Source organism: Caloenas nicobarica, chromosome 19, assembly GCF_036013445.1.
Source record: "Caloenas nicobarica isolate bCalNic1 chromosome 19, bCalNic1.hap1, whole genome shotgun sequence".
In the NCBI taxonomy this organism is placed as follows: domain Eukaryota; kingdom Metazoa; phylum Chordata; class Aves; order Columbiformes; family Columbidae; genus Caloenas; species Caloenas nicobarica.
Genome location: NC_088263.1, coordinates 5,761,468 through 5,788,614, shown reverse-complemented (window position 1 = coordinate 5,788,614; position 27,147 = coordinate 5,761,468). Strand labels below are relative to the sequence as shown.

Sequence of the window (27,147 nt, the reverse complement as noted above, 5' to 3'; positions counted from 1 at the left end):
GTGCCATGGGTATATTTCAACAGCAGAAAATGAGAGAAAAAAAGCAGCATGACCATTGTTCATCCCTGAAGCAAAATTTCTGAGGCATGCGAATGTCTTGGTGGAACACAACCCTGCCCCACTGTGAATCTCCAGGCACAGATTACAACGTGGACAGGGCGTCCTGACACCCTGAGCCTGACCCAAAAGGACATATTCAAAGCCCCAGCACAGACTTGCCCTTGGGACCTCTGTCTCACAAACTTCTTTCATAAGCAACGAAGCTCCTGCTTGCACACGTACAGCTGCAATCACACCCTTGTGAGGAGGGAAAACCGAAAGCTCTCTTGGGGATGGGGAGGTAGAAAACAAGCAAAAAAAGAGCTCACGCATCATTCCTCTTCATGGGGACTGACCAGTCCCAGTTAATGACCAGTCCCAATTACTGACCAGTCCCAATTACAATCTCTTCCTTTCCCACACGGGGCAGGGAGCATTGCCGCCGCTACTGGAGGCACATGAGGGGCTCCGGCGCACGGCGAGCGCAGCCAACGCCAGCTGGGCCGGCCGCGGCGCGGAGCAGCCAGCTCCGCCGACAGGAAACCATTAAGGCGTGAGTCACTTCTCCAGCCTGAACTGGTTACGGCCGTGCTGACTCAGCAATAAGGGGAAAAAAAACACAAGGGAGAAGCCGCCGTGGAAAGAGGGCTCTGAGTCAGGCCAGCCACGGCAAGGGGGCTCGTCGAGGGATGGGGGGGTGAGCGAGGTGAGGGGGTGGCAGGCGGTGAGGAAAATGGAGCAAGGGCAATGGGGAGGAGAACAGTTCTGCCTCACAACGTGCTATTTAAGCACAGTCAGGCAGCTCGCTGAAGATCAGCTAGTTCGTGCAGGGTGTTATTCTGACTTCGGCCCAGAAAGCTACTGGTCTGATTTCTTTTGGCTTGGGGATTGAGCAGAATTTATGCAGATGCGGGAAAAACATGTCCCCAGAACGCATGCTGCTCAGCCACCGGTGCAAGGGCGCGTGGTGTGTGGAAAGCATCTGCTGGTGGCACAGCTGTCCCGGTGCTGATTTACTAAAGTAAAACTGCCACAGGAGTTATGTAGGTGTCTTTAGAGGAGGCACCTGTGCCCCTGCTGCAGGCAGAGGAGGAGAGCGCGGACGCACGGGTGTTATGGTAACAGGACAATCATCCACACGTCAGCTCAGCTTCCATGCTCATGGAAGACAAGACAGCTGAACTCTGCGAACTTACCTTTTCCCCCTTTGGTCCTGGTGGTCCAATTGGCCCTGGTGGTCCCGTGTGTCCCTGTGGAGAGCAGACAGCATGTGAGTTGACTGGGAAGAGCTGTTTGATGGAAGGTCCTTCCTGGTTTCCTGACAGATCTCATGTGCTCTGTGTTGTGCATCCCAGCTTTGGAAGGACACATGGATCATGGCAGAGATGAACCAAATGGATCTAAAGAAGTCATCATGGTGCAAACAGAGACTAGAGAAAGAACTAAACTGAACTCAAGGTCAGAAATAAGTCATAGTTTAACAACAATTTAGCATCCTGCAGTGGCAGTTTTGTTGTATTTGAGAACAGACAGAAGCTGGAGGATGAAAATAAAACCTTACCTGGTAACCCTTTAAGCCAGGCTCCCCTTGAGCACCCATCCTTCCTGGAGCACCCTGGAGAGGCAAGCACAGAAAGCACCATGAGAGCAGCCCGTGGGTATTACCCCACACCAAGAGGGTGCACTGGGCTGTGCAAAGCAACGCTCAGCCCCACATGAGAACACAGCCGCCTGTTCTCCTGTCCACCAGTGAGCTTTGCTGCAGCCACCTGAAATGCTCTTGCTTGGCTTTAATCTCTTACTCATGTGGAGTGATGCTGGGAGTTCAGTCTACGTCTTTGTGAGAATCGTAGCAGTTTCCCACGTCATTCAGATTTGTCACTAGAAATGGCTGCATAGTGCGTGTTCTACATCTGCCCTTCTGGACATCTTTATGTTCACGTTAGCGTTGTGCTAGGAAATCCAACAGCGAGACTGTTCTCACGCATGACCTAATCCTAAACTGTCAGGAGGAAACCTTTTGGCATGGCCAGGAAAGGAGTTTTCTGGGTTGTGATGAGGGGACTGCAAGAGCTATTTATTGCATCTTTAGCAGACTGAACAAAGCGGTTTAAATCAGATCATCAGATTAAAGGGAATTGCAAATTTTCCATATAATCCCATTTAGCGTGGAAGAAAGCCCTTTCCATGAATACAGGCGTGGAGATGTGTTCAGTCCAATACACTGCTGCTCAGATATTGCCTTGCTTCCTTGTGAAATAACCCATAGAGGTTTTGCCAAATAATATGAAGAGACGATATATGGGGAGGCCATAATTTTTAGTGTGGGAAAACACTATCAGCGGAACTGTTACTCCATCACCCATTTGCTACTGTTCTGAAACACCACAGTGATTTCTGGTTCATAAATAACTCCTACTTCTTCAGTTCTACCAAATATAGTGCAAAAAGTTTCCTTACCAGCCTGCAATGGTGAGGAGGCACTTATTACTTACTGCTGCTGTCCCAATGCATTTATCTCATGTGCCTAAAGCAAATTAACGTTCTTCCCTCTCCACCATACTATTGCTGCTCTCTCTGAAATCCTCACCTTCAGTCCCCAACTCAAACCCTTTCCCAGGCTATATTTCTTCTTGTTGCAAGTGTTTTAGATAACTAGATCAAGAGTGGGTGTAGAAACAGGGCAGAAGTCCAAGGCCGAGTTCCTTACAACAACACAGTTTGACTTGGAAGCAGCTCTTGCCATGAGTGTGCAGTCTCAAAGGGAAAGATCTCAGCAAAAAATAGCTTATCAGCTCACTCCCTTCTCAAGAAAAATCCCCAATATTTCAGCCCATCTGAGGACCTGTGAAGAACCACCACGATGCAACGTGAGCTGGATTCACAGGACACCAACACAACCACTGCTCTGCAGTCTCTCCTGTGCTGCTCAGAGCAAGTGATAAGGTGTTTTGGACAATTAAATCCATCTAACGTCACTTTCTGTGCCCTGAAGCCTCTGCTGAGCTCTCTGCTTCTTTCAGGCCTGTGCCCACCACATGTTTCTGCATGTTGTGTTCAACCATTTGCAGAGATCTTCTCACCATCGGTCCCAGGGTACCTCGGGATCCTTTAGGGCCTCGGTTCCCCTTCGGCCCCTCCTTCCCTGGAGATCCCGTCTCCCCGAGCTGCCCCTGGTAGCCCTTGCTGCCCTGCAGAACAAAAGCACCAACATTAATGCAGGATGAAGTTGCTTCTACAGATGAATATGAAAGATGAGCAAAGGAAGAGAGATCCAGAGGAGGAGACGTTATCAATGGGAGATGTTCCTACCTTCTGGCCAGGCTTGCCCTTTTCCCCTTGTTTTCCTGGTTTCCCTTCTGGTCCCTAGGAGAGCAAAAAAAGTTGTTGGAATGCAAAAGTAAAGAAGTCCCATCCCAACCAACCACCTCCAGGCCACTTCCCTGGTACACTCCACCCTGACGGTGTCCTCACCCATCCTATCCTATTCCCACGGGAGACGACAAGGAGGCTCAGAAGTGATGCAGGCAAAGATTGTGATCCACAGGTACCACAGCCAGAGCCTGGCTGAGTTTGTTCTTGAGCTGCTCCAACACACAGAGAAGGAAACCTCATTGCTTAGAGGTGGGAAGGTCTCTGTGCCCAGGTGACTACAGAGCAACGTGGCTGAAAGGTGAAGTTTTTCATCTTCAGGTCACGTCAAAGACAGGCGGGTGATGGCAAACCACCATCACATGTGTCCGTCTGTCCTCGAGGATGCAAAAGAGGAATCTCAGCAGTGCTGCTTGTAGACAGCACCCACCAAACAGAAAAACAGTACCTACCCAGCCACTGCTACAGAAAGGGCTGAAATGTGGAAAACACACATTTACCCTGGCCCACCCCAAAATGTTTCCTCTGGTCTGCAGGCAGAGCTGCCATCTGTGCACCGCTGCTCTGCAGACAGTTGCATCTTTCACCATCAGCTGAGGCACTGAACAGGATACCAATGCATTTCATATGGTGTTAAGATCATGGCAATGGAACCACTGCTTCAGTGGCAATTCTCTGTATTTTCACATCATAAAAACAGGCAGTGGTTTCATTTTCTACCTACCTGCCATGCACAGCATTCTGCTCATGGTGCAAAACCCCTCCCTCTCTTTGCATTATTATTACTGCAACACACAGCACATAGAAACCACAATATACTGATCAGGCACCTAGAAATGGAGTGGGATGCAAAACTTCAGGCGGGAGCCACAGCAACGGGGACAGAAACGCTGGTTTGCTTTGTGCACTGTGGGTGTCTCGGAGGCAGCAGAACCTGCCGCCCCTCCTTGCACGCACACCCCAGCAATTAGCCGTGATGAGCAACTAAGTATAGCAGATCCTCCTCGGGGAGCCCAGGGAGGTCATTTTGTTCAGTGTTTGACCCCGTTGGCTGCAAGGCAGGCAACATATTTTGGATTTGACAGAAAGAAGCAAAAGCATCACTGAAGAAAATAACTCATGCTTTTTGGCAATGGTGACAAACTTGTCAACAGCATCTACGCACCAGCACGGCATCTCTGCTCTCCTGCCTCCCGGTTAGGAAGGTGTGATTTTCACAGTCTGAACTGAACAAAAGCAACTTCTAAAAGCAGTTGTATCTGAGGGTTTTCACTCTGATCTGAAACACAGGCCTCGTAAGTGCCTGCTCTGAACACAAAGGAGCAATTCAGACTTCTTACAGCCCTAAAGAATTGTGCCAGCTTTTCACCTCCCCAAAGGGAATAGCTCCATTTTACTCGAGTCACACATTTCAAGAGCCCACCTTGCCAAGACTATTAGAGCTTCACAAAGGACAGGTCCCTGCCATGGAGCACGAGTCCTGCTCTGTTGTCTCTTCAACACTGCTCAGGGGGTTTTGTTTGCTATTTTTTGCTGCCACTTTCCAAGAGATCACTCTTGGAATTATTTTCCCACAGATGCTGAGCAGCCGCAATATGTGACGAACTGTGGGTGCCAAGCTTCCAGTGTCACCCACGTGATTTACACTTTTGAGAGGAGTACAGAGAAATCCTCGCCAAAGAAAGGATTGGGCTGGGCAATGTCCATCCCCATCCCTCTGCGGCTGGCTCACCCCTGGACCTGCTACCAGGCCCCTCAACTTCCCAGCGGATGGGTCACGATGAGAGTGGCAAAGCAGCAATGACGCTCGCAGACCCTGTTCTGCAGCAATACCGTGATGCTTAGTGGCTTGAAAATTTGGAGAGCGAAGAGTGGAAGCGCTCAGAAAAGTTTACTGTCAAAAGAAGACAAGAACAAATAAACATACAACTGGGATTTCTAATTAGTTGCACAGTGTTTTTCCATCATTCTCCCTGGACTATGCACTAAGGTCTTTTGGAATCATGGGCAATAGATATTTCTTGCAAATGGGAGAAAGCCCATTTTAAGCTAAATCTTTTCCTGGCCCTAGTGATGGCCAAGCCGTTGACCTTCTCCAGAAGAGTCACTTTGCACACTCAGATGTGCTCTCGAACTGCTGTGCTGTAACAGCTCTTGAAACAAGTAAATCCATGCTTCGGTTCTGTTCCCAGGATGAGGATGTGTTATGCTGCCTGTGAAAGATGCAGACGCCAGTGCATTGGTGAGATGTTCCCTTTATCACTGTGCAGGGCAGACGGACCCGTTCACATGGGAGGTCATGAGGACCTCACAGTTACTTCTGAAGAGTTTGAAGTACAGTCTGGTTTCCCTCACCTGGATACCTCTCCCACGGAAGCAACGACTGAAACTTGCTTCTACCCTGCACTGGGAAATTGATTTGCTTTTTGAGAAGATAGGTTCAGGCCTTAACTCTTCCCTTCTGAGAAGCAAAATTTCCACACTGCTCCTACAATCTGCCAGCATTCAGGTTGATGCTTGTACCCACAATCGCGAAGTACAGATATAGGGCTAGAGTCATCTGGGGGAGGGGGAAAATACAAAACAAACCCCCAACTTCGACAGTCCAAGCCCTGCTCACAAAAATAAACTCAATGCACAGAAAACTGTGCCATGTTCTAACAGGGTCTCCACTTTCTCTGGGCTCCTTCAGCTCATCTTTCCCTGTTGGTGGAGTCTGAATGCAGATATGGGCTTCGATAACCTGCCTGTATTGGCTTTTCCCCTTAAGACACATTGGCCTCATTGAACAGGGACGTTCATCTCCTCCAGAAGTCTCCTGGGTTCTCCTCCAGCTGGGGTGCGGCTGCTTCTCCATTGCTGGAGAAAAAGAATTTGGCAGCATCTCCAACTCTTGTCAGTGATAGTGAGACCAGCTGTCACTTGCAGTAAACCACGCAGATCTTCCTTGGAGCTTCCCTCGCTGTTGTTAGCTCTTGTCTGATGGTTGAAAGCTTTGCTGGTATAAACAAACGGGTCAAATCGTGCCGGCAACACCATCAGCAGAGACGTGGCTTGGATCTTGCACCTCCTTGAACAGAGCAAGCTCTATCAGCGAAGGATCTTTCTGTGCTCCACCACCAAGCTTTCTAGGACTTTGGCCAGCAGAGCTCGGCTGGTGAGCGGGAAGCCGACCATATGGCTGGTGTTCCTGGATGTGCTTTCTCCAACTGCGCAGGGATTTTGTCCAGATGCATTTAGAGGCAGCTCAACATTTGTCTGGGGTTTCCAGATATGCGATATCTCTACTGGTGATGTTCCAGATGCAGTTGCTGTTTGTTGCAACCTTGGATGTTCAGAGGGCACATATGCAGCGGTTCCCAGAAATCACCAGGCAGCCACATGTTATACAGGCAATACCAAGCCCAGCAACAACCTTGGTAGCCTTCAAAAAAGGTCAGATTCTTTTTCTCTCCATTCTTCTGACTCATCTGTCCAGGGATGGAAAAATCAGGGTCAGAAAAAAAAGAAAAAGGATAAAAATAAAATTGAGTGAGATTGTAACTTCATCCATGCTCTCCAAAGTACATCAGGAATCCAGCATCTTTTGGTATCCCTTTCATGATTCCTAGGGTTCCTGCTCTCTTTAGCAGGGACAGCAATGAGCGGCAGAAAATGTACAAAAGCCTATACACAAGAGTAATTAATTCCAAGTTCTTTTTGCTGGATTCAGATCAGTTGGGTTAGTGTGCCAAGGCACTAAACACTTGATGCTTTTATTCTTGGGGTTTGTACACATTTTGTTGTATGCTTTGGGTTACTGGTTTGTTGAGAAAACAAATCTTTTTTCCAAGTTTCTTCCATGTGCAGGATTGTTTTTAAATAGTGATTTCTCTTTATATACTTCACTCTTCACTAGAGAAGCGTATTCAGTGCCTCAGGAAGATGATGGTATTTGTGACCAGGGACAGCGGAAAGCAGTGGTTTTACAAAGTCACATGCCTTCAGGTATGGCAAAATATCCAAGGAAAGCAAAGAAAAGATAATCTTAGGTGTAGCGTGTTTAAAATTTCATTGCCAGCTTCAGCAAGGACCCAATTTTATAAGTTTTTTTAGTATGGCCTTAGATATTCCCCTAAGGGAAAAGCTGGATGGTTTATTTTCCAATGCAAAATTGATTAATTTGTAAGGAATAAAGAGGCTTTCAGCTGCTGATGGCCTTGGCAGCCAAGTCAGGTCTCTTGCACAGCACAGCAGTAACGTTATTGGGAGCAAATAGACTGAGCAGCACAGCTTTAAATTCTCGAGACATCAAGAGTTGAAATCTATATTTATGACAACAACATCCAGAAAAACAAAATAAGGAAGTTGAATGAACTGCAGAGAGATATGCCCCAAATGGAGCCAAACAACAACCAGTGTTACAATCCAGACCCCAGACTCCCCCGCACTCAGCGATGCTCTGCTCCATGCACTAGATCTGTGGAAGCGGTTACCGAGATGTGACTCACCGTCCTGGTTTGACTTGAGGGGAACTGTGGCTCTCGGCACTTCAGAGAATGTGTTTCTGCTTTGCTTGCAGACTTACGGCTCAGCACAGGAGGGAAGGTCTACAAGGGCACAGCACTAATGAGACGGCTTCCCAAAGCCTATCTCAGGCAGGCTCAGGACCACTCAGGACTGTTGTGGAGCAGGAACATATTTTCCGATTTTTTTTGGGTGCCATTGAGTGAAGGTCTGTTACTCCTCCCAACTGAAAATGAGGCAGGAAGGAATGGAAGAATCGGAATGCAGCTACTGTGTAACGAAAAGAAAGTGCCAATGGTGACGGAAGAAAATTGGTGATAATTTGAGGCACTGGACATAGAAAGGGCAGAAAAGATAAAGTGACAATAAAGGTAGGAAGCATGAAACGTAGGATGACCGTGCCCATATTGTTCAGCCAGCAAGCTCATTTAAAGGGAAATGAAAAAGCCCCATATCATTTCCTACTGCTCAGCAATGTCTCCATATGAGAACATCTACGTAATAAACTTTGATCGGGAGAAGCCTCCCCTCGTGGAGGACAGTTCACGAGCACTCAGGAAATTAGTGGGATTATTTGGGCTGGGCATTTGAAGACATAAATGTTTCAGATTTATAAGAAACACATTTCCTAATCACTCTGCCTAGCAGTAGTTTGGAAGAGGAGGAGACAGGGCAGCAGCTCCTGGATGAGTATGGAGAAAGAATAAAGACTCAACTATTCTCGAGAAGAAAGACCTGACGGTACTGGGAGGTTCAGAGGGCTTCACTGGGATCACTGGGATGTAATGGGCTCTTGGCTGGTGGAAACCCAAAGGGTAAGTGCAGGTAAAGCTGGCTGGCTGAATTCAAGGTAAAAGCAAGAAATCCCACAAAAAGATCTCAGATGGAAAGACTACAGTTAGAATCACTATGACTTGCCTTTAAGCCAAGTTCCTCAGCTTAAAATACGGAATCCAAACAAAAATCTTGTATCCCAGACTCTCTGCTCTAGTGCAAGTTCTTATCTGCATGCAGACATTGCTCTGAGATTTGCAGCTTTTGCTTTTGTGGTCTATTTAACTTGGTTTTCCAAGCAGTCACTGTGTAAGGCAGCAGAGAGAATTACGTGTGAAGCAGTGCTGTGTGCTCGAGCTGGTCTGGATTGATCTGACAGCCTGAACAGTTTGTTGGGAAAACCCCTTTTCCCCCTCCTCTTTGCCTGTATTTCTTCATCTATAAGGAAACGTGGGAGACAAAGGTGCCAGCAAAAGGCTTGATTGGTGGATGAGAAGCGCAAGCCCTCATGCCCATGGAGCTGTGAAGCTTTCATACATGACGACACCAATATGCTCCAAAGAATCAGCCAGTGTTAGGAACTGACAACCGGGAAGAGAGGAATAGACAGAACACTTGGGCAGGATAATTCCCATTTACACTAACAGGCACTACTTATGTTTTTGGGTTTTTTTTTCTCCCCCAAACACTAGGGGTTAATATCTTCCTTTTGAAGGACACAGATACCCTGGGGTTGTGGAAGAGGAGGGGAATGAATTCCTCTCTCCCAATAAGGAGGGGAATCTTGGAGTAACTGCACAAAAAGTGCGTCTCCTTCGTCTGAGTCAGGAAAGAAACCGTGCCAAGTCCATGGGATTTATTTCAAATTCTGGCTCGTTTTGACTCCTATTAACTCTAAACGAAGACCAGCTGGGATCAGCCGCAGAGACCAGGCAGAGCTGCCTGACTTGCTGCAAGGGCGAACGGCCCCTCGGCTGCAGGGGAACAACCTCGGTCCCTGCGAGAAGCAATTCCTTGGGGACTGGGAGAGCTCTGCAAAGGCGGGGAAAAACCTACACAATAGAATCTCCCAAACAGCAAAATCCAGCATGTACCTCTCCATAAACTGGGATGTTTAGAGGCTGAACCTGAGGCCATCAGTGATGCACTGATTATTAAGGCAAAAGAAGCTGATTGCAGTGAAGGGCAGAGTTGCCCAGGGATGAGAACATCACTTTGAGAAGGGGAAGGGGAGACCTGTGGGCTGCAGCTCGCCCTGACCCGTGCTCCGGCCTTGTTCAAAGCAAAGAGCTGAAGCACGTTTGACCGCATTCCCGAGCAACTTAATTACCCTTTGATTTGTGATGCAAGGCAAATACCTGCTTATGGCTTTGCTGGATATTTGTCCACATGAGTGATGATCTTCCAAGGCTGTTAGACAATGAACATCATGACCAGGTGCAGGCACCTCCAGCTATAGAAACTGGACTCCAGTACAGGGACTGGCGCTGCTGATGTAGCAGCTACTGGAAAGGACAGGCTGTAGGGAGGAAAAGCGTGTCCTGTTGTGTTCCCTCCTGCGCAGAAGCTGTGGCTGGGGATGCAGATCATGCACAAACCCAGGAGATGTTCAGCTCTGCAGCAAAGGGCCTGTGCCCTTGGACCAGCACAACTGGCTCACAGAAACATCTGTTGAGATGTGTCCGGCCCGTGGGCCAATACAGCCCATACGGAGCCACAGTGCACAGGAACGGGGCTGGGAACTCCCAGTTCTCTCCTGCCTCTGCCACCGACCCACCCCACGCGTTACACCGGGCAAGTCAGTTTACTACAGGGTGTTTCAAGAAGATGGACCCAATTTGTTATTATACTGCTTGGAAATTGTGTCCATCTTTTTGAAACACCCTGCACTTTGTGCCTCTGCTGCTAACACATTCTTCAAGCACAAGATTAGGAGCAACAATACTCATTTCCCAGATTAAGGGTGTGAGGAGCTCGCTGTTACCACCGTCACACTGCTGGGGCTGGCACACCGAGCCCAGTATTCTCCAGTCCCTCCATTGCTCGGTCGAGGGTAACCTGACGCCCTCCAGTTGAGGGAATTTAAGAAACTTCTTTCAAGTAAGAGCTCCACAGACAGCTCACAGACCAGTGTATGAAAAACAGCCTTTCCAGGAAAAACCAGCTCAGCACATTATCAAAAAAACCCATAGATTCCTGCATGGACAGCAGAGATTAAAACCAGAAGTGATTCCAGGATTGTCCGCAGTGTTTTTGGGGGGCTGGATGCCATGGAAGTGATGTGGCGTTGCCAGCTGCTGCCGAGCTCATGTGTTCAGAGTGAATGGCTGGATTCAGTGACAGCAGAGCGAGGCGCTTTGTAGCAGAAAAATCTTTGAATCTAGTTTTCAATGGTAGGAAATAGAAAAGAACAAAGAGTAAAAAAAAAAAAAACCACGCTGGGACAAATTCTGCTGTAAGTGATGTTTGGACAACTTTATAACAGAGCAGCGTGTCGGATGAGGATGAGCTCCTGCCCTGACATTACAGAGCCCAGAAACCAGCCCCACCTCAGCTGTGACCACAACGGGCCATTTCTGGAGAGACTCTGCTCGGAGCAGAAGGTCCATCCCGGCCAGCAAGTTCTCCTTCCACTTCAGGACTGTAGCCTGGAGACGATGGAGAAAGAAGAAGGGGAAGGACGCTGTCCTCAGGACACCATCCAACGCTGCGTGTGGAGTTGCTGCCACTCTGAGGAGCAACGTGGCTGAGACCACAGCACCGGAGCCAAAACCTGTGAGTTCACCCAGCGCTCTGTGCTGGGCTGGATCGTGGCTTTATCCTTGTCAAAGCACTGTGAGTTCCCTCAAAAAAACCTTCTCAGATATCCACCCCAGTCCATTTCTGTCACAACACACTCTTGGAGAGCAAACAAAGGGACTTTGGACCTTGTTGCATGAGAGCAAAAGGGTTTACCAGCCCTGAGAGCAATTTTGGTTTGCTGGCACACATCTGCACCCCACAGCAGGGCTGGCACATGCAGCCAGATCTTCTCTGATGTAATTTTTTATGGCCATTTATGCCATTGCAGCGTCTGGCTCAAAGCTTTCCGAGTCCTGACGTGGCTTGAATGACACTGCAGATAGGATTTCAGGTTAAAAAGGAAGTGGAAAAAAGAACTCGGCTCCCAGTTTTGCTGATCAATGAGGGATTTTCTTGTTTCAGAGCATGTTGTATTTCATTACCTACAGGCTCTCCAACTGCTTTCCTGGAACTGTAAAAACCTCGCTATCAGATGTCTGCCTGGTATGACAACCAGCACATTACGAAAACCACAGTGCAGAGCTACAGAGAGCAGCTGGAAACCCACCACCTCCTCCTGCCAACTGGCCTGGGCCTTTTGCACAGCCACGGCGGATCGGTTGTGCTCTGACGGAAGGGTTGAAATGCTGCATTTTCTGTAAGTGGAGACGAGAAGCAGCGGAGAGGAGCACTTTTGGGGGTTTTACTCTCAGGGATCACTTGCCCGTGTCCAGGTTGATGGTTGCATACCAGTGACTTCAACTCATCCTCTGCTGCGAAGAGCAGAATCAACTGGAAGCTGGATCCTTTATAAATGCACATTACTCTCCAACAACATTGTCTGGATATTTCAGGTTCCGTGGCACTATCCCCTTGTACAAGGACAGGCTGGCAAATAAATTAGCTTTTACTTTGGCAAACTACACTGTGACACTTGTATTGCTGATGGATGCCTTGCCAGGGTTTGACAGGCCATTGTATCTTCCAGTCTCCCCACAAACTGCCTTGCTGGTATGGGAAGCCTGGATCTCCAGTGGACAACTCCTGCTCCCATTCCCTGCACCGCTGACCCCAGGATCCGCGTCTCCAGCCAGTGTCTTGAATGGAGATGCCCAAACAGTCCCTGGTGCCCTGCCAGGGTGATTATCCACTGCTCAGCACTCAGGCGAGCCAATCAAGTCCAGTCAAGTCCAAAAGAGAGTCAAGATCAAGCGAAGGCAAGAAGTTTGTATTGGAGGAAGATGGACACCAGTAGGAGGAGGTAATATGGGAGATGGCATATGAGGAAATGTTCACATCTCTGATGCGATTTTTGAAATCTCCAGTGGATCTTGCACTCAGCTGTGTGCTCACGTTGCAGATGCTCTGATTTCTCTCTTAGGACCAGAGGGACAATTGGCCCATCCCTCTGCTGAGCAGGAACTGGAATTGAACGGAGCAGTGTGAACTTGGACAAAGTGACCAAAAGATAGAAGATACTCGTGTATCTCAGCTCCAGCTGCCTCGAGTCCTGCCAGCCACAGCTGTGAGACTCATGGACCATCTCAGCTGCCAGGTTTGTTTGCTGAAATCCACTGGCTTTGAAACATGTACAAACTACCCCTGGAGACTCGGCTGGGGCCTCCCTGCTGCTTTTGTTTCAGATTTAGAACCACAGTGGAAACCGGTTTGCAGATATGTTAATACTGGAAACGAACAATCTTTGAAAAGCATTTCTTGAGCACTGAGGGAAGTTTGGTTGTGTGCAGTCGGCAGTGTTGTATCAGCATTGGGGTGGCTTTCTGGGAAATAAAATCTTGATCAGTAAAGCCAGACATGTCCCTGCTGTAGGAATCGATCGCTGGGTGAACATCTCTCTCCTGCATGACCCAGAAGGGCAGCACAGACCCTTTACGCTTCCTCCAGCTCTAGTACCTGTGAAGCTGCTCCAGCACATCCCTTTACCTGCTGCCTCCCTGGGAGCCCTACGACTGCGCAAAGAGCTGCAAACCTCTTTCCATCCCTTGTGCTGGCCCATCGCCATGTGCTGTGCGAGCTTGTACGTGCCCTGCCAAGTTCTCCAGCTTCTACCTGCTCTGCGCTGCCAGCACCAGGCCCTTGCCCCAGGCCAGTGTGTGCAAAACGGGCTGAAAATGTACCAGCAACAAAGGCAGATCATTTCAGAGCAATCAGGCACCTCGTTTCCTACATTTGTCAAGAGGACACTTGATACTCAAGTGTCACATTCTTTTAGACATAAGCAAAATAAAGATTAAGACTAAACATGTCCTTGGTGTTAAGGAAAAATCTTCAAGAAGTCGTGTGGCTGCAGGGATTTGCGATGAAAAGGGTTTTTCCAGAGGCTGTCGCTGTTCATGGAGGGATGTCTCTGCGGGTCCCCTCTGGTGCCAAGGCAGAGGGCAACACAGGGCCAAGGTGTAGGAGAAACTTGTCTCTGTGTCCATGACTGCAGATGGGCATCATCTTCCTCAAGCTGATATGAATCTCTTCCAGAAGCAGAAGATGGAGGATATCCCAAATATATTAGAGTAGAAGCAAACATCTCTAGCCCAGGGAAAAGCCAGCGGATCTAGCCAGGAATGCAGCAAAGCACAGATGTAAGGTCAGGAGAGACCAAATGAAGATGGAATAGCTAAAGTTGAAGTTCTCTTTAAAATAACCTAAACTGAGTATTGTACAGCCTATCACATCAGATGTATTAAAACCGTATGCAACATGCATGATGTATAAACAATGTGCCTCCTCCCTGCCATGCTTGTGCCTCCACATCTTCCCCAGGCTATTTCCATGCTACCCTACAGATCCTGGACAGGAGTTTGCCACGGGGCAACCTTCGCATTTGACTTGATATTCCAGCTTCCAACCTTCTGTTGAAAAGGAGGGGGTTGCAGTTATCTCTAGCGTTTTGCATGTCTGAGCTGTAAACTTTATCTTGGCAGAAATCTAAGGGAGCTCCCACAAATATCTGTACATTTTCTCCATGGGAAGGTAGGAGAAAACTCTCAAAAAATGAGAAGAGAAAAATTACTTGTATTTCTGTAAGATGACTTATATATTTAAATTACCTCAATGAGTACAGGAACACCAGCCTATATATTAGGTAACAGCCAGGCATTTGGCAGGGGAGGCAGTGCTATCTGGACCTATGTGGGTCTCAGTCTGCTTGAGTTTAGACATAAGGATATACAAAGCAGTGTATTAAAATAGTAGATGGAAATATAGCGCACTGCAGTAAAAAAAAAAAAAAAACCAACAAAAGGGAGCGATTATGAGCAGGAATCTTGGCTCTATTGACTCTTTTTAAAAAAAATAAAACAGAAAACAGCATCATGTTCCCAGGGACATGCTGGCAAACAGCAGGGACAGAGTCTGAGAGAATCTATATTTTATACTCTATAACTTAATATGGCTTTTGCATGATTTTAGTATTTTTACTAGTTCTTAAAACACGCACAATATAAATACGTGAAGCCAGCCAGAAGTACAGCACATGGAGAGCCAGGGGCTGAGAGCGGCGTCCAGCCCTGCCAGCCTGCAACTGGGAGGGAGCTGGGATACTGGGGACCAGTCCTGGCCTGTGGTATAGTCCCAGGCCTGCAAAGAGCTCCCTGTGAGTACAGGAGCCTGTGGCCAAGGATGGCCTGATTTGGGGCAGGACCACAACCTTATTCTGCACATTAATGGTGCTGCACCACAGTATTAAGCCAATGTTTCCACTTTCTAGTCAGTTGGTGCTCAAATCCCAACCTCAGCCCAAAAATAACATATATCCAGCTCCTTTGCTGCTTCCATCCCCTCACACCCTTCTCCCTGCCCTCCTTTTAGCCAGCCACAACGTCACCAAAGGGAAAAACGAACATGATTCAACATCGAGCATCCTCCCAGTGCTCAGTGGTACCTGCCTGCCCTGCTGCCTCCCACCCGCCCTGGGCAGGGACTTCAGAGCTGCCACCAAACTTGGTCAAACTTGGGCTACTTGTTCCTCCTGACATGCCAGGGCTGCTTGTATCCCTGCTGGAGACACAGGGGGTGGGAAATGGCTTTTTCTCTGGTTGCTTGAGGAACAAGACTTGTGCCACAGGTGAGCACGGCCGCTCCGGTCGGGCTCCTGCGTCTGGCTCAGCCGGGCTATCGCTTTGCAGAAAGAGCCTCGTGACACCATGCTCCTAAAAACTTTGACCCACAGTAATAATTGCAATGAATAAATCATGTCATCAAGCTGATAAACGCCATGTTTCCAGCAGAAGGGCTTGACTTGGCTTGCAGAGCAGCCCACTGGGGCACTGGGCAGAGCTATTCTCCATCTGGCACCACCGAACGAGCCTCAGGCCAGACCCTGCCCCGCTCCTCTGGCCCTGTAGCTCTCATCTCAGAGCCAAAATTGCTTTTTTTTCCTTTCTGCAGAACTGAGATCAGACCTCCAAGCGAACCAGACATGCCAAAGATATTCACTGAGGGTTCACAAATAATTTCCTGCTAATTTCTTCTATTTGTTTCCTATATTCAAGAGGGAAACCTTAGCAGGGAAAACCAGAAGGAAATAACCATCAAACAGAGAAGGCAAAAGCTGGCCATTTGCAAACCCCAGGCCAAGGCCAGCTGTGGCAACCAGGGGAAACTCAGCTCCTCGCAGCCGTCTGTCCATCCCTCTCTCACACCCTGTGAGGTGGCCCATTCCAGCAGAGCGGCACCGCATCACAAAACCTACGTCAGACCAGAGAACTGATCCACATCTCAGGTGTGCAACCCGATTGAAAGATGAAACCATCTCCCAGATGCGTTTTTTTTTTCAAAAATAATGTACATTACGGCAACATTTGCAATAAGTCACATCTCAGGTGAGCTCCTGCTCTAAGCAGTGTCCTGGTGCACTACCTGCATTTCCCTCTCAATCCGCCCTGGGCTGTTTTGCTGCAACATGGCAGTTACAGGAGTATTAACTACTGTTACAGTAGTATTAATGTCTACAGTAATTACTGCCCCTGTCAAAAATAAAAAAAAAAGAAACTAAAAAAGAAAAATAAAAAGCCTATTTATTTATTACTGGGGTTTAAATGTAACCCATCCTCCCAGACACAAGACTTCAGATTTTCTTTTGTCCTCTTGTTGCAAAAGGATCTTGTCTCTTCATACGAGCTGGTTTGCCTCCTGCAATCCAGAGCTCGGTGTGTGCCAGCTCTGCCCTGATGCCTGAGCTGGGGAACACGTCCTGCACCTCCAGGCTCCTGCTGCAGCCATCGAGTCCTCCTGCATGCAGGGATGTAGACAAGAGCATGCAGCACTCTGCTGAGCCTTTTGGGGCTAGATGCAACCGCTAATTTGGAAACCAGAGTGCAGGTGGCTCTATGGTGAGTGCAGGAGCTGTGTTGGGCCGATACCTGCACCCTGGTGATCCGAGATACACCTGGGGCTGCCCGTGCAGCTTGGTGAGAACACGAGTCCCTACAGCAAACCCCCGGACCAGTGGGCTGGTTCTGCAGACTCACTCGGACACCTGTGATGCCGGGATATCCAGGAGGCCCTTCTTTTCCCTTCAGCCCTTCGTTGCCTTTTTCTCCTTTCTCTCCTTCCAGGCCTTGCTCTCCTTTATCTCCCTGTGGAAGAGAGAAGAGTGGGAGCATTTCAGACCCACACAACACACAGGTCACTGTACAGGGCTCTTGCAAGGAAAAAACCCACGACATAATTAATATTTCAGGAGTCTGAGAGGAAGAGAGCCTACAAGCAAAAGGATGAATGAGGATGAGTCATAATACACTTGACATTTAACAAAATGAGCAAAACCAGGTTTCTTTTTTTTAAAAGTCTCTTGGCTGGAGGAGAAGGAACTCCCCCATTACTCAGGGTAATCTGAACCCATTTGCTTCTCCTGCAAAAAGGTCTGAACCTCCCACGTGAATAAGACAGACAGACAAGATCTGAAAGTCTCCCTTGCCTCACCCAGAAGCCCTGAGCTTGGGATGCTGAAAGATTTTTAATAGGATGGGTTTGTCTGGAGTGGCCGCTTGGCTCTTGCTGCCAAATGGGAACCAGCCCAGGGCTCAAATAAACACTCTGCAAAACAGTGTCAGCTTGGCCCTGTGAAGGATTTGTGGTCCGAGCAGTAGGTATCATGTCAAATCACCATCGACGGCACAAAATCTTATGGAGACAATCAAAAAGGCCAAGTCGGTACGGACAGCAGCACCTACATTTGTGCAACCACCCAACCTCGACAGAGTCATTTTCCACTTGTGCCTGTGTTAGTGAGAGCACAGTGACATCTCTTCTGGTTAAACAAATGCCCCTGCAGTGAGCAGAGACTCTTCTACTGTCCAGAGACACACTCAGGTTGAAAAGAGCTGGTTTGGATCAAATGCTCTTGGGGACAGTTAGAGGTGGCAAGAGAATACAGAAGTCTTGACTGTCTTTAAGGAAGAGAATTCTGGTCCAACGTTTAGAGATAAGCAGAAGCAGAGACACATGGCAAATAGTTTAACTAGTACGAAGCAATAAACCACATTGTTGTGGGATCGGCTGCTTTTTCTTTCCATGGAACAAAACTGTTGGCCTGTTTGGAAAGGCTGGCTGTGCAAGGACAGAAATCAAGAGTCCTGTTCCAAAGGCAAGGTAGCAAACTGACAGCAGCTACAGAGCACAGTGCAAGCCCTGAGCAAGCACCTGGGGCTTTGCCAAGAGGAAGGGGATCTGGTTTCTTGACTTGCAAACAGTGTTCTGGTCAGTGGTGCATGGAAGAGTGATGGACAATTCTTGATTTCCCCTGCCAGGCCCAGAAATTCCTGATTAGCTGGAAATTTAATCTGTTAAGACCCAAATAAAACAGACAAATTTGTTGGAAACTAGATTTTTAAGAACTTGACCTTTCTTGAGATCTGATCAGATACCAAAAGTGTGGGTAGAGGACTAAAACAGGAGGAGTCCATTATCTGTGCTTGCAGAGAAAAAAATCCTTAGAGGGAGCCAGGCAGAGGCTTATTGCACAGAGGACCCAATAACCCCCTTGCTTTCTACTTGGCCCCAGGACACACGGGGGCCTGAGAGCACCAAGATGCGTGTGAGCTGAAAGATGCCACGAGAGTGAGGTTTACCTTGACCCCGTCCGGCCCGGGTGGCCCGCTGTCCCCTTCCAGCCCCGATTCTCCCTGCAAGACAGAAGAAACACCCTAAGGCTGAGCCTAAACACGCTTTTTACCCCACGCTTTCTGCTGCTGCCTCATAGCAGCAAGACAGGCTGCAGTGAAAGGAGCCCAGCCCTGTATTTTGACACATTTTCCGTCTCATACGCTAATGCTCAACAAGCTCTTCCTGAAGCAAGAGCAGGAGTTCAGCCTCTTGCTTTATTCTGAGCCATAGTGTCTTCTCCGTGGACTGCAGGAAGACCTCCTTCCCAAAGCTGAAAAGGGGGCTCAGTCTGTATTCATTTAACCTGGGCCTTCCCCATCCCGCTCCAACAACCGACCTTAGTCCTGAGAAGAGACAAGAGCCACCGCCAGCTTCAATCCATCAATTCACCGCGTCCCTGGCTCCCTCCCACTCCTGCACAGTGTAGCCACTGTTTCCCTGCTTAATGCCGCCTTCTGCTCCAGCGTCTCCCCGCCCCATGCAGAACAGGACGGGTCTGTTCCCACTTCGCCCTTTCGTAAGTGAGGTTGTCACAGCACTTTGCAAAGTGGCATTGGAGCGTTGAAGAAGCTCCTGTAGGCTGGTGAGATCACAGGCTCTGCGAGGAAGGTGGTTCCACCACCGCTCCCAAATAACAAGCGATTGGACAAGAGGAAATGGCCTCAGGTTGCACCAGGGGAGGTTTAGGTTGGATCTTGGGAACTTGGGATCTTCCTGGAAAGGGCTGTCGGGCATTGGAACAGGCTGCCCAGGGCAGTGGTGGAGTCACCATCCTTAGGGGTGTTTAAAAGATGTGGAGATGAGGTTCTTAGGGACACAGTTTAGTGCCAGTGTTGGGTTAATGGTTGGCCTCAATGACCTTGAGGGTTTCCTCCAACCAAAACTATTCTATTACTCTAAAGGCCATAAGGGTTACAGGATGCCCAAAGCAGGGTCTGTCTGCCCAGGCTGTGGGTGAACAGGGACCAAAGCCCCTGGGGAGCAGATAAGGCACAGAAGCCCTGTCCGAAGGTGACCATACTCACCCTTTGGCCAATGAGGCCTTGCTCTCCAGGGACTCCCAGCTGGCCAGGATCACCCTAAAAGAAGGAACCACAGACATGGAGACAGGCTGTTTACAGACGGTGGGTGAGCATGAAGCACTTCCAATCACACCCCTCATTTTGACATTTTTCCTTCCTTCTCCCACACAAACATGTTCAGTTTGCAAGGAGGTCCAAAGGAGAGGTTGGCATCACCAGCACCTCTGCTCACAGAGGGCTGGCACACACCTTGCAAGCTCTGTTGAAATCATGCTTAACAGGACAAGGATCAAGGGGTGTTTTGTGCTGCCTGCAGCTGCGGAGCCAGAAGATATGTCCTTAGCACAGCCCTGTGGCAGAAAATCAACAATGCTGGGACAAGAGGTAATGGTTTTAAACTAAAGGAGGAGAGATTCAGATCAGACATGACGAAGAAATTTTTGCCACTGAGGGTGGTGAGAGCCTGGCCCAGGTTGGCCAGAGAGGTGGTGGATGAACCATCCCTGGAGACATCCCAGGCCAGGCTGGACGGGGCTCTGAGCAACCTGAGCTGGTGCAGATGTCCCTGCTCATGGCAGGGGGGCACTGGGGGAGCTGGGAAGGGCCCTTCCAACCCAAACTATTCTGTGATTCTATGATCCTACATCTCCTCCTGCAGCAACCTGGTCTGCAAGTGATGACTGCCCAGAGCAACCCCAGTCTGTCCCAGCACCTCCCAGCTTTGGAGAAGGAGCAGCATGGGACTCTCACTGTCTGACTCCCCAGCAAGGACGTGTTGCACTGACAGTGCGTAAAGGGGTGTTTGTGCAAATCATCGTGTCCTGTTCCTGAGGAGGGCAGCCAGGAGCACGGGAGCTGGAACGCTCGTGCAGTATCAGGATGCCAAAGACACGGTAGCTCCAGTGAAGTGTCAGAAGATTTGCCAAGGAAAACATGGCAAAGGACGGGGCTGGGGGCGGGGAGTGAAGAACAGCAAAGAGGAAATTGCATTTAATCCCCACATAGAGTCTGTTCAAAAGCTCTGCACACAGGAGCGAACCTTCAAACCAAGTGGAAAGGGGGTTAGGATAAAATAAAAACCCCTCTGAGCTGCTCAGCACAGGGACCTTATTCAAACAAAGAGATGGTTTTTATAGGCCTGTCCACGTGGACAAGAAGGTGCATTCATGGCTTTGGAGCAGGGCACCCTCCCCCCATAACCATCCAAAGAGTTCATTCCCCACAGAGCTGAGGCTTGGAAACTGTGGCAGGACGTTGTCTGAGGGTATTTTTAAGTTTGGGACCTTCCTAAAGACTCTTGTTTCAAATTAGAAGCTGCCTGGATCCCTGGGTCTCAAGGACTCCCCTCTCCACTCAGATGTTGTATCTGCAGAAGAGTTGAGCTTCATTTTCAAGGCCTTTCATGGCTCGAGGCACAAGATCCCTGGGACGGTGCTTCTGCCCAGCACCGACAGCCTCTCCTTTGGGACAGGGCTCAGGAATCTGTAACCAAGGGTTTAAACTTAACCCAATTTTCCTTTTTAAACTTTATCTTTGTTGAATATGCTGTCTGCTTTGCCTGCTGAAGGGTGAACCTGCAATGTTATCCAGTCCTGCAGGAACAGAAGTTGCTATTATCTCCCTGGTCTGACAGAGAAATTGCGCTAAGTGTTTTTCTTACCTTCATGCCAGGTTCACCTGCAAGGCCAGGTTGTCCCATTGAGCCAGGCGGTCCCTGGAAAAAAAAAAAAAAAGATAATGAAAAAACCCCATTGTAACCAAGTAGAAAGCAAGATCAAAGACATAATTCCTTTAGCAGAGCCCTCCTGAGACGGTGGAGCCCTGGTTGCCATGTAATTACCTCCCTGGATCTGGCTCAGGGTACACAGCATCAAAGAGGCCCCGTACCCCTCGTGCCCCATTCCTGGGGGGGTTCTGCCCCTCTCTCACGCCCCTCCTCTCCCCAGCCTCCTCTGACAAGAACCTCTCTCTTTCTCCTTCCAACCCCTCCGCTTTGTCAGGTTAGTAACCATGCCAGGGAACAGCACTGGGACTGGCTGGGAAAGAAGGCAAAAGGTCCAGAATTACAGGGTGTTTCAAAAACCCAACTTGAAATCACTATATCTCTGCAGTTGGGTCCATCTTTTTGAAACACCCTGTAGACTTGAAAGCCCTTCACAAGGGTGCAGCGGGTTGGCTGATACAGTGGATAACAAGTGGATTTGAGTAGTTTATTTACTTATGATATTTGCATTCCGTACAACAATCTCCCCTCTCTTTGCAGTTAGGAATAAAGGAAAAAAGAGCACATAGTCTAGGGAGAACTCTGCTGCCCAGGGAATAAAGCCAGTTCCTGGCTTGCTGAAATGAATTCAAGCAGAGGAGGGAGCAGCGCACAAGCCGGGTTTACAAACAAATGGTCAAGTCACGCAACGAGAAAATTCAAGCTCCAATGAAAGCAGTTTCTCTAGAGGTGCCAGTGCAGAAAAAAGGCTCCTGGAAGCATCACAGATTTGAATAAAGCTCTGTACTTTTCTTGGTTGGCAACATCCAGAGTGGCTCGGTAGCAGCTTTCCAGCTCCCCGATGTGGTTTACCACGCTGAGAGCTCGCTCCATCCAGTTGAGCAGCCATGAGAATGGAAACTTTCATGACTCACGCACTGTGCAGCAGACTGCATTAAAAGGCACCTTCGCTGCTGTTTTCACAACTAAGTGAAACATCATCTCTATATTACAGCTCAGGACCTATGGAAAGGAGCTACCCAAGGGGAACTGGCACATCTGGTATAACCAGCCAAGGCTGTAATATTCAAGGGGAGGGAAACCAAGCCAGGACTGCAGATGAGTTGTGGGGAAACCATGGAGGCATCTACTGCGCTCCATCGGGGCACTGTCTGGCAGCTGCTGCTGCGTTGGTTATGGTGTGTTTGTGCCATCGCTTCACGGCAACGGCAACCCCAAAGCACAGTCAGCAGCAAAGGCGTTTCTCTGAGCTTCCTCCACTGGCAGCTTGTGATGGGGTTGCCACAGCAATTCAGGCTGGCGGACAAAACTGTGTCTTGTCAGCAACAGCACCAGGGAGGGGGAAAGAAAAGACCACTTTTCAGTTTGAGAAATGTTTCTCTTGTTGTGAAGATGGGTCTGCACATCTACCAACGGGGTGTCTATGGCCTGTGATGAAAGTGATGCTCCAATTTCTGATCTTTTCTCTGTTTGCCTCAGAAGCTGATTTTCAGACTTGAGGGAAATCCTTCCTGCTCGTGTCCCCAGGTCGGGGAGGATGCACCTCTGCATATTTACTCCTCTCTCAGTCCTGCCGCTCTTGATGCAAGGGGAAAACAAATAGGAGCAAAGATCAGACCTACCTTATGTCCAATTTCTCCCAAAGGCCCAGGTGGCCCCTGTGGTCCTTGTGGACCCTGAAAAACATAAGACACAAGGCTCTTTCCATGCAACTGTTTCCATTTCTGAAGGGTCATGACTTTCCTGGCCTGTAAGACAAAACACCAGCTCCCTCCCACATCACAGTGGAGCTACACAGTGTGCAAGAGATGGCCAGTGAGATGGAGAAGCCAGCAATGAGTGTGCTGAGGCACCTTACCAGGCAAACGGCCCAGAAAGCCCTACATCTTTCTGGCTCCTGCCTAAAACAACTGCAGCTGGCGACCTGAAAATGCCGCGTTCACCCTCTTTCTTCACAGTCCAGGTCAGTCCCCACGGACACAGAGAGCAGATGACCCCTGGTCCTGTTGGCCTCCTTGAGGTCTGTGTCTCTACCTGTCATCTCCCAGTGCCTCCCCCAAAGCTATGGGCTCAGTTCTGCCACCATCAGCCTCCCTTCTGATCCCTCTTCTGCTCTGCCTACAAGCCCAGCTCCTCCTGTTACATCTGACCCTGTCCCAGACCCAGGCTTGCTCTTCTTTTCTCCATTCCTTTCCAAAATCCATCCCAGGATGTATCCTACACTCTTCCTGGTGGATTCATTCACTTTTTGCTTTCCAGAGGTCTGACCTGGTCTTTCCTTGTGTCTCCCAGGACTCTAGCCAAGTCTTTCACATCTCTGAGCATGCTGGAGATGGCAAGGACAGAGAAGCTGAGAATGGGAATAAGTAGTGGGGAAGAGACAGACAGAGAAAGAAATGAAGTGTGTGTGTGTGTGCAATCAAAGACAGATGAAGAAACACCAATAAGACACTTGCCGGGTCGCCTGGAGCCCCTTTTGCTCCTGGAGGTCCAGAAGGTCCTTGGATACCCTAGAAAAATTAAAACCAACAAGGTCAGCTCCAGCCCACAGCAATCCTTCACGCCTCTCGGCAATAACATGCATCTTAGAAACGCTCCAGTGAAAGGAGTGGCGACATGGCCCTATAAGTGTGAGACACTGTCCAAATTCTTCCTCCTGGACCGGGACTCAAAACTTATGGACTTGAGTGAAAATAAGGTTATGAAAGGAAGGCACAAGGGATGGACGCTTACCGGGAAGCCACGTACTCCTGTCTCCCCAGTCTCACCCATCTTTCCCTGTGAACACACAGTTATAGCAATGAGCAGCTGGGAATGTGCTGAGACACCCGTGGTGCTTTGGCCAGGAGAAGACGCAGTTCCCTGGGCTCTGTGTAGGTGTGGAGACCCCCATGGGGACTGTTACCAGGCCAGGTTTGGCACACACTGGCTTTCACAGAGGACATACCTGCAGCCCATCTGGCCCCAGCTTGCCTGGCTCCCCTGGCCGGCCCTGCAAAGCAAAAAAGACAAAGAGTCATTAGCAGGAACACAAACTGTTGGCAATGCTCTCATGTCCGAGCCCATAAGCTCTTGCATTTTTGTGCACCAAATATCCCTTCCAGTTCTCTGCAGCTTTTGAGAGGCCAAAAGCTCAGCATCCCATCCTGAGGAACACCCCACCAGCAAGTGTGGGCTATGGGCTGCATGACCTGAGGATTTTTGAGCAAACACTGCACTGGAGGAAGCTGTGATTCCCTGGGATGCCCTGGCAGGGCATGAAATAAGGGAGATTCCCCATCCCAGTTGCATTCACAGGGCCATGTGCATGAAAGACTCATTCCTGCTGGTTGATGCTCATGCATGGATTGAACATCCCCCATTCCTGGAGGAGGATGTGACCTTGATCCTGCCCAGAGCAGTTAAGAGCAGCCTTGGCCAACCTGGCCACCCGCTGGCATTCACCTTGACACCTCGTGACCCCGGCTCGCCTACTGGTCCGTCAGGCCCTCTGGCACCCTGGAAAAAGGCAAAAGAGAGGCAAAAATAAGAACACAGAGTGTATGTCTCACTGGAAAATACAGCAGTCACCCCAGCTTTGGCCACCAGGAAAGTCCATGAGATCAGCCTTGGCTAAGTCAACCTATACCTGGTTGGACTGAGCACAGCAGCTTGGAGGCCAGGACTCAACAGATCCTTTCTGTGTTCTGTTGCTTCATTTCTCACCATTACCAGTATGCTGCATCAAAATATCTTTTATATCTGTTAAATCAACTACCAACCACAAACCAAAGCCAGAGGAGAAAGGCAGGCCAGGAACAGCCATATTTTCAGACAAGGGTTATATGACAACAGTTTTGCAATGCACAGACTTGCACTTCTACCCTTATGGATAGCAAACCTCTTCCTTCCTAGAAACCCTGCTTTTCCAGCCGCCCCTGTCCTTAACCCTCGGCACACCACATTGTCTTATGGGCACGGTCAGGGCAACAAAGCTACAAAATATAGAGAGAGGCACACAAGCCCCCACCATGCAGTACCTTCCCAGCTGTCCTGGGCCCCAACCTGCTCCCAAATCAGGGTATATTTGCTGGCAGCTGAACTCCAAGCCTTCAGCTGCAGTTACCTGCTATTTAAAGAATTGGCTGCTGTTAAGGATCAGGCAGGTGCTCATGCATATGCATGTGGGGAGGAGCACAGTGGCTGTGCTGGCTTTGGCACGTCTGGTCCTACACCCAGCATCTGCTCCTGGGTGTACGTGTGTGTGCACGGGGACCTCAGGAGGCGTGCGGGACACACACGCTCTTGCAAATGTTCATGGCACATAGAAGAGTCCAGACAGCAAGTGATCCTGGACGTGATCAGCTAAAATGGAGCAGCTCGGGCATCCTCAAGGAAGGGGTGTCCTTGTTCTTGCAGAGGGTTCTAAGCGAGGAGAGCCCCGGGAAGAGGGGGTAGCTGTGGTTCTAGCTTTCAAGCTGATTTCAGAAGAGCTGAAGACACAGCCCTCTGCACCATTTGAACCCCAGAAACCAGCGTGTCACACTGACAAGACAATAAACAGAGCCATAGTCAGGGAAAATAAAACAGTAAAAAAAGGGCATATCAAGAGACTCCATTAATGCACGTCATGTTCTTAATCAGGCCATGAGCTCAGTTGGGACTCTTAGGCACTACTGCAATATAAATAATAAATAAAAACACAGAGCGGTGCTAGAATGTAGTGGTAAGAGGAATCCTGAGAGCGGGCCAAGGCGGAAATAGAGAAAACGGGAGCCAATGTGCTTAATCGGGATGCAAACAGCGTGCCAAAAGTAATAATAGGGCTAGGGAGCCAATGCGTTAGAAAAGCAACTCCAGTGTGACAGGCAAAGAGGGAGAGACTCACAAAGAAAGGCAGTGTAACAGCAGAAGATGTATAGGAAATGCAGCCAAATTATTACAGCAGACAACATTGTCAATAGAAAATAATGCAAAAACTTCTACTGTGCTTAGCAAAACCCTGCGCTGCTGAGCGTACCAGACATGAAATAACAAAAACCTTGTATTGCACACCAATAAGACACAGCTCTAAAGAGTGCTCAGCTTGGTCTCCAGGACAGAAGGACAGCGAAGGACTGTGCCCCAGATGGGATGGGAACACCACAACCCAACAGCGTGTCGCGCAGGTCAGCGCTTTGCTGCACTAATGCAACGGCAGCTCCCGCCAGCCCCAGACCTCAAGCGGCCACAAGATCAGAGAGCAGTAGAGACCAAAAGTTGTATTAACCCATGTCCCTACAAACCTCAGAGCACAATGACATAAACCAGAAGGTCATTCAAAAGCAGAGCTACTGACAGCTCAACCCAGACGGCACTGCGAACTGGACCAGTGGGAGAATGGGGCTTGGAGGCATCTGGGGAGCTGCCTGGGGTGACAGGGACATCCAGCAAAATACACAGACCTGCCCTGGGCTGTCCAAAGAGAAGGCAGGTGTCAGCACGGGTATTGCACTGGCGCCCTGGGAAAGCACCCTGCCACCCAACTTCTCATCCTCCCCGGAAAACCAATTTTCCCCCTCCTCTTTGAGCAGCCATTCAGGTATTTTGTGCAATTACATCTTAGGTGATGAGGGGATCTGCTTCTGAGGAAGCGGAAGGATGTGCAGACAGGCAGGATTCTGTAGCTCAGCCCTGGTTTACAGAAGGAGAGAGCAGGGATCAGAGGTGAGTGGCACGTGGAAATGACAGTGAACACCCAGGTTAGAGGTTTACATTCCAGGATAGATGCTGCTGGGGAATGAAACTGGGATGCATCTGGCCCCTCCAGATCCATCTTCTGTAGCCTGT

The 27,147-nt window shown here is 49.2% G+C and overlaps 1 protein-coding gene across 1 annotated transcript in view; it reads right to left on the bottom strand.

Annotated features, from left to right (window-relative positions):
- Window positions 1–27,147, bottom strand: part of COL27A1 (collagen type XXVII alpha 1 chain) — a 147,303-nt gene that overhangs the window by 18,397 nt on the left and 101,759 nt on the right. Inside the window, exons 29-41 of the mRNA XM_065648239.1 lie at window positions 24,784–24,837; window positions 24,287–24,331; window positions 24,073–24,117; window positions 23,796–23,849; window positions 22,962–23,015; window positions 21,277–21,330; window positions 19,620–19,673; window positions 18,561–18,614; window positions 16,959–17,066; window positions 3,352–3,405; window positions 3,123–3,230; window positions 1,601–1,654; window positions 1,236–1,289 (exon numbers count right to left, since the gene is read on the bottom strand). Of these exons, the coding sequence (XP_065504311.1) occupies window positions 1,236–1,289; window positions 1,601–1,654; window positions 3,123–3,230; window positions 3,352–3,405; window positions 16,959–17,066; window positions 18,561–18,614; window positions 19,620–19,673; window positions 21,277–21,330; window positions 22,962–23,015; window positions 23,796–23,849; window positions 24,073–24,117; window positions 24,287–24,331; window positions 24,784–24,837 (792 nt within the window). The remainder of the gene's footprint in view (window positions 1–1,235; window positions 1,290–1,600; window positions 1,655–3,122; window positions 3,231–3,351; window positions 3,406–16,958; window positions 17,067–18,560; window positions 18,615–19,619; window positions 19,674–21,276; window positions 21,331–22,961; window positions 23,016–23,795; window positions 23,850–24,072; window positions 24,118–24,286; window positions 24,332–24,783; window positions 24,838–27,147) is intronic.